This window comes from Cricetulus griseus, chromosome 7, assembly GCF_003668045.3.
Source record: "Cricetulus griseus strain 17A/GY chromosome 7, alternate assembly CriGri-PICRH-1.0, whole genome shotgun sequence".
NCBI classification, from domain to species: domain Eukaryota; kingdom Metazoa; phylum Chordata; class Mammalia; order Rodentia; family Cricetidae; genus Cricetulus; species Cricetulus griseus.
The window spans coordinates 45,535,563-45,547,070 of NC_048600.1; the positions used below are offsets into that span (position 1 = coordinate 45,535,563).

An 11,508-nucleotide genomic window follows, 5' to 3' on the forward strand; every position below is an offset into this window, starting at 1 on the left:
AAGTTTCCTGTCCCAGTCCAGTACTCAGTTCTATCCCCTGCTCTTTTTCAGATAGATATCCCTCTCAGGACAGATGTCCTTTCTCAAAGTTAGTTAAGGGCATGTGTCATCACACAAAGATTTAAATTGTACAGTATGGCTTCAGGACTACCTCCATTGGAGATAAGGGCTGTTCTGCTTCTTCTGTCATCTAGAGACACAGCATCAACTCTGGTAAACCACAGCCCTTTCTGCAGCCCACAACATCCCGGCAAAATATCGATGGCATACATTGGTTATAAAACCCCTCCAGAAACCACAGTCCATCTCTCCTTCCTCCTTGCCTTCTGGGGGCCTGGCCACTTTGAATACTTCCCAACTTGCCCACCTGATATTTATTTTACTATATTTATTTTTATGTGTATGAGTATTTTGCCTGCATGCTTGTATGTGTACCACCTGCACACCTGGTGTTCTCAGAGGTCAGAAGAGGGAGTGAGAGCTCCTGAGACTAGAGTCACAAATGGCTGAACCATCATGTGGGAGCTTTTTGGTTTTTCCAGACAAGGTTTCTCTGTGTAGCTTTGGAGCCTATCCTGGAGGAACAAGTGTTCTTAACTGCTAAGCCATCTCTCCAGCACCCCCCCCCCAATCATCTGGTTGCCCCACTGTCTTCCTGCTCAAGTCTTCCTTTCTCTATCATTCCCATCCTCTCTACTTTCTGAAAGACAAATGTCCACAAATAAATGCTGTATTTGATATTCTGAGTTCAGCAAAAGAGCCATGAACTGGTGCACATGAGAGTTACCTGTCACTACCAGGCTGGCTGATGACTAGGACACCTCCTCTACCCAATATGTTCAAAATCTGAGCTTACCTTTTTCATTTACCGTCATTGCTATAGGACTCATAGGGCCTAGTTTTCCATCTATCCCCTGCCATAGCACAGTCCCCTAGACACAGGTGTTGGCCCACTCAGCCCCTCTCCCTGTGGATGCTCTGCTTCCCATTACCTTCTCACTGCTGGTGCCCAACACCTGCTTTACAAGCTGGTGGCCAATCAGCCTGGCCACCTACGTTGCCTCCCTTCTTGTCATCTTCAGCTTTCTCTCAACCAGCATGCTAAATGCTGAAGACCATTCCCTGTATTCTTAGGTAGCAGAGATGATAATGCTCTGGCAATGTACAGTTCCACAGCTTCCTGTTCAATGTGTCCTAGTTTCAGGCTGAGTGAGGGCAGCTTCACGGGGATCAAGCAAATTCATACCTTTCCAGTTTCAATCTTCAAAAAAACAGGAGGCAAAAGGACCTGCCAAGGGCCAGTTCCTTCCCTTGGTGTCCTTCCCACCCACTTCTTAACTCCTTGATACTGTTTCCTTCCTGAAATGCAGTTAAATTTAGATCACCTCCAAGCCACAAACAATCACACTGATGGAAAAGATGACATTATGTATGCAATGTAACAATCTCAAGTGTGACCACACACTACAACCAGAAACCTGATGGGTTATGCTGTGTACTCGCCATTTTGAGCATTTTCTGTGTCATTTGGTCTTGCTTATGACAATGCTAAGGACCAACAAAAAACAATTAAATATTCTAGTAAGGTGTGGTAATCTTAGCACTCAGGAGACATAGGCAGGAGGATCACTTCAAGTTCAAGGCCAGCCTGTTCTACACAGTGAGTTTCAGGCCAGGCAGGGCTACATTGAGACACGGTGTCTCAAAAGCAATATAAATTAAATAAAAGCAAAGTGTCTCTAATCTGCTCTGCCTTGTACACTGAATTCCTGGTCTATAGCCAGGTCCATTCTAAGACACTCAGAAATACATGACTGAACAAATGAATGAAATGATGAAGCTGCGGTAGAGGTACATGCACTGTGAAAAAAAGAGACCTAGTTATAGCAAAGAAACAGAAGGTAACCAACCCCCCAGGAGGTGACCTACATGCCCCGAGCCAGTGATGGTATGCACAAGCACAATGAGAAGCCTAGGCTATACTCGGGTATGGTGGAGGACAGTATGCTTCTCTGGGAATGGGACAGGCAAGTCACCATTTGCAGGGCCTGTGACAAACTATAATAGTATGTCAAGAAGTGACAACTCTCAACAAGGATGATGTGGCTTCCCAGATGATAGCTGGGTCAGGTAGGATCTGGGACAGGTATTACAAGGTGTGAATCTCAAATAAGAAGCAGTGGATGTCTAGCAACCCCAGGCACAAAGAAGGTAAAGAGAGGCAAACCACAAAGTGCCATTGCTCCACTGTTTGAGGTCTGGCCACCTCCCTATCAATGAAGGCTAGAAAAGAGCCAACCAGGAACCCGATGACCATACCACCCAGGATAACAGCAGTCTGTGCTCCTTAGGGCCTCATCTGTAAAATGGGGATGATGGTCTGGTGAAGATTAAATGACAAACAGGGAGATACACACTCAACTGCATGCCTGGAACAAATCACACACTGGAGGCATTAGCTGTTACACCACAGTGACTGTTCCTATTCCTCCTGGGCCAACAATCTACCAGAAAGTCTGGCATCTAACATAAGAAAGGCAGCCACCACCCCCATAAGTTACCCCAGAGTATCTACAGTAAAATCTAGACCAAAATGTCCAGCCTTGGACAGAGAAGAGAAAGGACTGTGAGGGGTTACCATGTGATCATGTGGACAAGCACCAAGTAACAGTCAGTATAGGGAAGCTGTACACAAGGTGTTCGTTCACTCAGAAATTCACATTTAAGTGAGGAACAGTGGATCTGTAATTTTAGCACTAGGGAGGCTGAGGCAGAAGGATAGCAAATGCAAGGCCAGCTTGAGGTTTACACTAAGACCCTGTCTCAGAAACAGATGACTAAAAAAGCAAGAGGGGGCTGGGCGGTAGTGGCGCACACCTTGAATCCCAGGCAGAGGCAGCTGGATCTCTGTGAGTTTGAGACCAGCCTGGTCTACAAGAGCTAGTTCCAGGACAGCCTCCAAAGCCACAGAGAAACCCTGCCTCAAACCCCCGCCCCCCCCAAAAAGCAAGAGGGGTATATGCAAGCCTCGTGCTAGTGCTGGAGATAAAGCAATTGATGAGACATATGGAATATATGATATAAAGGCAGGTCCAAAATGGAAAATACAATGCAGATGAGAGTTTTAAATTTATCCTTGCTGGGCAGTGGTAACACACACCTTTGATCCAGCATCTGGGATGTAGAAGCAGGCAGATCTCTAAGTTCAAGGCCAGCCTGGTCTACAGAGTGAGTTCCAGAACAGGCAGGGCTTCACAGAGAAACCCTGTTTTGAAAAAGAAAAAAAGTAATTCCCCTTGAGGGGAGCTGGAAAGTTGGCTCAGCAGTTAAGAGTACCTGTTACTCTTGAGGAGGACCTGGGTTTAATTCCCAGCACCCATGTGGTGGCTACAATCCTCTTCTGGCTTCCATGGGCACCAAGAATATACAGGGCACACAGACATACATGCAGGCAAAACACTCTTGCTTAAGCCTGATCTGAGTTTGAGTTCCAAATCCCACATAAAGATGGGAGAGAGAAACGACTCTCAGAAGCTGTCTTTTTTTTTTCCCCTTATTTTACTTATTTATTTTCGTATTTTTGAGACAGGGTCTTACTATATAGCTCTGGCTGTCCTGAACTCACTATGTGGACTAGGCTGGCTTCAAACTCACATTAAGCAATTGATGAGACATATGGAATATATGATATAAAGGCAGGTCCAAAATGGAAAATACAATGCAGATGAGAGATCCACCTGCCTCTGCCTCTGCCTCCCAAGTGCTGGGATTAAAGGCCAAAAGCTGTCTTTTGAATTCCATGTGAGTACCATAGCATGTACATGTGTATACAAACACACACACCCCAATAACAATAAAATAAAACATTTAAAAATTCCCCCTGAACCTGTCACTTAGAGAAATGGACTTCAACCCAAATGAGAAGAAGCATGGAACTAGGATTGTCGTAAATGTTGCTGACCTCTGGGTCATCGACTCTAGCAGGGACCTATGACATAGGCACACATTATCCTAACTCTTTCAGGGTGCATGCAACATCTGATTCCACAGACATCTCCATAACCATCAAATTCCAACATTCATGGCAAAATCCAATGCCAGTTTGTCCTATAATCTGCCTCCTTCCCAACTCCCTGGGCTCAAAGGACAATGGCACTCTGCAGCTTTCTTCTATAAAAACACTAACTCCCAAAGGAACAGAGAAATGAAACAACACCCATGGACTCATTAACAGATGTGAATCTTTCATGCTATGAGCATATAAACTACAATGGATTTTCCTGAAGGACCTAACACTTAGGAATCTTTGTCAGAGCTAGGGCAAGATGTAATTGTCTTAACAGAGGATGTTCAAGCCCACAACACGAACAACGACAGTCTTGTGTGTTGTAGCAATAATGTTTCCTGGGCTCAAGGGTGAATACCCAGCTGGCTGACTTGAGGCCAACACAGGCCTATCAATTCCAGAGCCACACATTAGAACCAGAGGCAAATCCATCCATCTACATCCAAGCATCTACATCACCAGACCTGGGGGCTCCTGCAGATGCTAGGCATGTGGCCACAGTAGCATATTGTCACTGTTTCAGGTGCCAGTGCTAATTAAAAAAAAAAAAAAAAAAGAAGCTGTTTTGATGACTCACATGTTTGTGAAGTCAGAGAGAGCTGATGTTCACACCTGAGGAACAAGCTAGACGAGACTAAGACAGGTAAATAACCCAGCTGTGATCAAGACAATCAGGGGCCAATGTGGAGCAGCAGGCCCCTTCCCAGGTGGGGATCACCCTACTGATAATCAGAAGAGTCCTAAACCTTGGAAAAAACAAAACAAAACAAAACAAAACAAAACAAAACAAAAAAACCTAAAGCTTAAAATGTCTGTGTGAGGGTGTTGTATCTAAGAGTTACAGACAGTTGTGAGATGCCATGTGAGTGCTGGGAATTTAACCTGGGTCCTCTGGAAGAGCAGCCAGTGCTCTCAACTGCTGAGCCATCTCTCCAGCTCCCATACTGAAGGGTTTTTGTTCTGTTTTGGTTTTGGGGGGTTCTTGGGTTTTTTTGTTTGTTTGTTTTCATGACAGGGTTTCTCTGTGTAGCCTTGGCTATGCTGGAACTCACTTTTTAGACCAGGCTGGCCTTGAAATCAGAGATCCCTCTACCACTGCCTTCCAAGTACTGGGATTAAATGTGTGTGCCACCACCACCCAGTCTGAAGATTTTTAATGATGACAAAGAAAATGAAACATTCATCTATCCTCTAAAAGAAGCAGAAGTCCAGCTCTTTCAACAGCAAACACATCAATCTTCAGAATCAACTATTTTATTGCTTCTAAACGCCTCTTCTATGAGGAGGCCTAAGTATTCTCAGATCCACCCAACTTCACTCAGTAAAGAATGCACCCCAAGTCAGTGACCCAATGCTCTGACCACAAAGACCTGATATTTGTGCTGTATGCATTTCAACCCGACACAAGAAATATGCTGCTACAACAGAGGCACTCTTTCCCCTCTCCTCCATATTGCAGGAGCCACACAAGGACCTGCAAGCATGCTCTGGCCTCACAGCTTGTGCAGTGTAAAGGCATTTGGTGAATGGTACCCTGGGATAAGCTGCCCACAGTCAGTCTCACACCTCTATACTTGTTAAGTGCTATGGGCCCCACTTCAGTTAGCATGTCACAGGAAATATGGCAATATACAGTTGACAGAGGAGATGAGGAAAGAGGGCCCAACTGGAGGTTGTGTGCACATGCCTGGGTGAAACTGGTGGAGCTAGTCAGATTGGAACAGGGGGCCACAAGCTGACTCTCCAAAGCACAAGTTACCACTAAGCACTTCCAAAGCCAAGCCCATCCCCTTCCAGACTTCCCTGCTAGAAAAACAACCCCAAAGCCTATCTGAGCAGAACTATCACTCTGGCACATCCAGTCAAATGCCAGTCAAGGTGGCCTGGCTGGTGCAGAGCTCACTTCACATACCCCAGAAAATAAAACCATGGCCCTTCCCTTCCTGAACTTGAAGATGTCTACTGTAGACTGAGGATGAGAGCAGGAGCTTGGGAAGGAGGTACAGAGAAAATCCAACACTGCTCGGAAGGAAGGGTCCTCCACTAAGGTCCTGATGTTCATCACCCTTGACAAGCTCTAAGTCCAAAGAGCGGGAGATGTCTTACTCACACTCACCTGTTATTTTCAAAACGGCCAGAGCTCAGAACAGTAAGACAGGGTTAACAAGATCCCAGAGAACCAGGTAAGGAGGTAGAGAAAAGAGACCCAGGAAGGGATGAAAAAGGTAAAATAAATCCAGTGATATAAGAAGGAAAGGCCCACTGGACATTAATTCCTCCGGAGTCAGCAGCCTACTCACTCAGTAGCCTGTGATCCAGTCCCACACACTGTTAACTACAATTTTACCTTAAATACCTAAATTAAAAGACAAGCTCAGGCAAGTGCTAGTGATGCAATCTACCTTGTGTATTTTTTGTCATGCACCCGGAAGTTAACAAGAATCACATCGCGGCCGACGTATTTTCTCCCTGCACAGGGTGCGGTGTCCCTGAGCTCAGGGGCAGTGCGGTGAGGACCCCGTGCGGTATCTGCTACATGGCCCACTCCAAGCCCCAAGGGACTCCAAAGACCTGCCAGTGAGACCTCTTACTAGACGGTCGCCCCCACCCCGGCCCGCTCGCCGACAGCTCTCTAGGGCAGGACTGAAGGGTACCGCAGCGACACGCGCAGAGGCCGCCCGCGCCCGCGCCAGGCCGCTCCCGCCCCGCGCGGCCACCGCCAAACCCGGCCTACCGTTGCTGTAGGCGTATGGGGACTCGGCGGCGCCGTCCTGAAGGCTCTCCAGGATCTCGCCCTTGCCCACGTCGCTGTCGCCCACCAGCAGGAACTTGAGCAGGTAATCGTAGCTCTTCACTGGGCTGCCCTGGGTGCCCATCCTCCCGCCCGCCGCACCGCGGCCCACGGCGCCGCCGCCAGATCTGTGGGCGAAGGCTGGTGAGCGGCCGTGCGGTATCCACGCTAAGGCTCCCGCCCGCTGGACACCGCCCCCAGTGCACCCGCCAAGCTGCCGCCAGCTTCACCTCAGCCTTCTAGCCGCCGCCGCGCGCCGCCGCCGCCGCGCCGCCCGCCGCTTCCCGCACAGCACGCGCAGCCCCGCAGCCCCGCCCCCGGATGCGCAGCCGCCATTGGCCACGCTCCGCCGGCCCTCCCCGGGCCATTGGCCTGGCAGACTGGCCGTCACGGTCGCCCCGCCCCACGTCTCCACACACACACACGCACACACACACACGCGCACACACTCACACAGCGCCGTCGAGCCCGGCCGCCCCGCCCTGCCCTGCCCACTCGCCACTACTATTGGTCTCCTGCCATCCTGTTTCCCACCGCTGTTGGTCGAGACGTTTGTCCGTCAAGTCAGTCCCGTCCCCGCCGTTTCGTACACAGTACTGCGGAGGCTGGCTATTCCCCGCCTCCTCACTGTGACCATTGGACACTTGCCCCTGATTTTTCTGAATCATTGGTCGCCTTGGCATGTCCGTCCAAACCTTCTACCTACTGCTTCCTGCAGACCGCCTCAGAGCCATCGCAGCCCTGTTCACGGATCTGCAACACCCTGGTCTCCCGCCCCCTCGTCATCCCTATTGGCTACGGCTGCTAAGGCATTTGTGCCATGTCCCATCGATCATAACCGTTTAGGTCCGCCCCTTTCCTAATTCTCGCCAATCAGGAGTCAAACATTGCACAAGTCTACCCCTCCCCCTTCACGGACAAGCGGCAGGATAGCCACAGCTCCAGCCTTAGGCCACATGACTGAGTCCGGGTGGGCCAGACTTTCTACCAGGCGGCGGTGGCTGCTCTCACAGAGACCCAGAAGGGAAGAAACGCGACTTGGACGTACAATGTCGTACTCGCTCTCCCCTGGGGGCAGGGCGGGGGCGAGACTCTCCCTGGTAGGCTGTTCTAAGAGGCGGGACTTCCTCCTGGCTGTGGAGTGGGCGGAACCACTGCCGAGAGCTTAGGCCCACCAGTCGTTCAAGTCCGCTTCAGAGCTGCTCTTTAGGGATTCTTTCTTGTGCGGACATCCCTCAGTTGGGATCCTGGAGGCGTGAACCAGCCTCCCGGAAAGTCTGGCCCACCCGGACAGGGCTGACCCGGCGGATTCCAGGGTGGGCAACCCGACGCTGGTGCGCTCGGTCGGCCAGCTCCAAGGCTTGAGGGCCACCAACAGCGTTTTTCATGAATGCATTCATAAAGCCATGTAATCAATTGCAAGAAATTGAAAAAGTAAACACAAATTGGAGCCAATGCGCTTGCGATGTAATCCTTAAGATATGAATTTGCTCTCTCTCCTGTGGCTTTCCATCTGTAATTCCCCTCATCCCCCCCACCTGCCCCCCCCTCACTTCGGCTCCTCCTGTAAGAAAGTAAAGACAGAATTTGTCCAGAAGTTCGAGGACTAGCTGTCCTGGAATAAGCAGCAAGCGGTGGAACAAGAGAAATCCTGTTTTAACAAGGTGGAAGGCCTGAACTGACTTCTGAACATTGTCCTCTGACCTCCACACACCATAGTCATATATACTGTAGTCACAAACATACACTGTACCTTGGAATAGTTTTTACCTATCTGTGCAGACTTCCTGAACATACAGCCAGATGACAGATAAAATGAGGGGCTGGATAGAGACTTGGCTCAGTAGTTCAGAACACTTGTTGCTGGTTCCAGTTCCCAACAGTAGCACCGACATGATGACTTAGAACCTGTAACTCTGGTTTCAGGGTTACACCTACACCTTCACCTTCTGACCTCCACAGGCACCAGGCATACATGTGATCGTAGACACACATAACAGGCAAAGCACCCTTCTGTAGCAGGCTTTTTGTTTTTGTTTTTGTTTTTCAAGACAGGGTTTCTCTGTGGATTTGCAGGCTGTCCTGGAACTCACTTTGTAAACCAAGCTGGTCTCAAACTCACAGAGATCCTCCTGCCTCTGCCTCCTGAGTGCTGGGATTCAAGGCATGCGCCACCACTGCCTGGCCCAGGCTTTTTCTTTAGGGCCACCAACCAGCTTCCAAATCATGACACAGTGACTTACTAGTTTTGAATGCTTGGTCTAGCTTAGATACGTTTCTGGCTAGCACTCTTAACTTGAATTAACCTATTTCTCTTTATCCACTTTTGGCATGGAGCTTATTATCTTTCTTCTGTATATCTTAATTTCACTGCTTCTGTGGCTGTCTGGCTGGCATTTGCCTAGTTCTTGCCCCAGTTGTTTCCCTTGTTCTCTCCTCCTCTTGTTCTTCTTTCCAGCCTAGATTTCTCCTCCTATTTATTTTCTCTACCTGGAAGCCCTGCCTATCCCTCTGCTGCCTAGCTATTGGCCATTGAGCTCTTTATTAGACCAGTCAAGTGCCTTATGCAGGCAAGGTGAAACAGCAACACATCTTTACATATTAAACAAATGTAGCATAAATAAGCGTAACAATCTTTGCCTAGTTAAAATAATATTCCACAACACCCTTCACATAAAATACCTCCCCCCCCCTCCGCTTTTTTGGTTTTGGTTTTTCCAGACAGGGTTTCTTTGTGTAACAGCTCTGGCTGTCCTGGAACTTGATTTGTAGACCAGGCTAGCCTCAAACTCAGAGATCCACCTGCTTCTGCCTCCTTGAGTGCTGGGATTAAAGACATATGTCATTGTTGTCTGGCTAATAAATTATTTTTTTAAAAAAGTAATGAATCTTGGCCAAAGGTGATGGTCAAGCTGTTTGATAACCAGCATTCATGAGTCAGAGGCAGATGGATCTCTGTGAGTATGAGTCTACAGAGTATGGTCTACAGAGTTCCAGGTCAGACAAGAAAACTGTGTTTTAAAAAAGATAATAAGAGCTGGGCAGTGGTAGCACATGCCTTTAATCCCAGCACTCCAAAGGCAGAGGCAGGCAGATCTCTGTGAGTTCAAGGCCAGCCTGGTCTACAATGTGAGTTTCAGGATAGCCAGAGCTGTTCTACAGAGAAATCCTGTCTTGAAAAACCAAAAAGACAAAAACAAACAAACAAACAAACAAACAAATAAAAAAAGACAATAAGCTGCTATTGATGGCACAAGTTTATGATACTGGCTGCTTGGGAAGTTGGGACAGGAGGCCAAAAGAGAAGTTTCCAGCCAAGCTAACTCAGATGCTGCCCCTGTAACTCAGGTGCTGCTTCTTCATAAGACCACTGAACAGTCAACACTTTCTGAAACACAGTCTGTACAGGAAAAGCCAGGGTGCTACCACAGTGATCAGGTGCCCATGGAGTACTGAGCATGTCCACAGCTGACATCTATTCTGGCTGCTGGGAAGGCAAGGAAGTCCCTAGTACTCAGGAGAATGAGGCAGGAGGATTGCCATGAGTTCAAGACAAGCTTGGGCCACAAAACAAAACCCTAGCTTTAAAGGAAGGTGCTGGAGTGATGGCTGAGCTGTTAAGAATGGTTGCTGGCTGCTCTTCCAGAGGACCTGGGTTCAATTCCCAGCACCCACATCGCAGCTTACAACTGTCTGTAACTCCAGTTCTAGGGGATCCAACACACCCCTCACACAGACATACATGCAGGCGAAACACCAATGTATATAAAATACAAATAAATTACTTTTTTAAAAAATGGTTGCTGAACTTGTGCAGGACTGGAGTTTGGTTCCCAGTACTACACCCCCAAAGCTCACAACCACCTACAACTCCATTGTCAGGGGATCCAATGCCCACTCTGCCCATCCTGGACACCCACACTCATACATACATACACTCACACAGATGCACATGTATAACAGAAATGAACCTTTTTAGATCCTCATGTCAACAATGGCCAAGCTGTGAAACAGATGCTGTGTCCAGCAGCCACAGAACAGCAGGTACAGTTTACAGCAGATGCTGATCTGTAAAAGGATAAGTATGTGGAAAAGCCAGGGCATCTACCAGACTCCCACACTGAAAACTGTCTCTTTAGTTGTGTGAATACGTCATTGACACTGCTCTTGCCGTCTCCACTGATTGGTTTCCCAGATTGTACAGAGTGGAGGTCAGCGGACAACCCCTCAAGAGAAGAGCAAAAGGCACAAAGGACCAGCCTGACGTACATGAGACCCCATTTCAAAAGAGAAGTTTCAGTTACTCACAAGTCCTGGCCATAGCCTAGCAGCAAGGAGAAGCCCCACAAGCCTTGCATAGTAGACAGATCCAGACACCTGGATAGACATTGTAGCTAGTGAAGAAAGAATGAGAAGGACAGGCTATTTTTGTGTCCCAAATGTCTGTAGACAAGTTTTTAGTTACAAAGGAAGGCAGCTTAAGATAGGAACCCTGACAGCTCCTGGGGAGAGTCACCAGTTTGACAGCGCTAGGCACCTGTCTACCAAGGTAATGTCCACACAGGTAACAGTCCTTGTTACAAATGCATGAGCTACGTCTGAGAATCTTCAGAAAAACCTCCATGGACACAGCTCCCTGCAAGAGGCAACT

The 11,508-nt window shown here is 48.3% G+C and overlaps 1 protein-coding gene across 1 annotated transcript in view; it reads right to left on the minus strand.

The window, feature by feature from the left end:
* The window catches only part of Rab40c (RAB40C, member RAS oncogene family), a 35,152-nt gene extending 28,011 nt beyond the window's left edge, over nucleotides 1-7,141 (minus strand). Inside the window, exons 1-2 of the mRNA XM_027425106.2 lie at nucleotides 7,088-7,141; nucleotides 6,801-6,985 (exon numbers count right to left, since the gene is read on the minus strand). Coding sequence (XP_027280907.1) covers nucleotides 6,801-6,942 — 142 coding nt within the window. The 5' untranslated portion in view covers nucleotides 6,943-6,985; nucleotides 7,088-7,141. The remainder of the gene's footprint in view (nucleotides 1-6,800; nucleotides 6,986-7,087) is intronic.
* Between the last annotated feature and the right edge of the window lie 4,367 nt (nucleotides 7,142-11,508).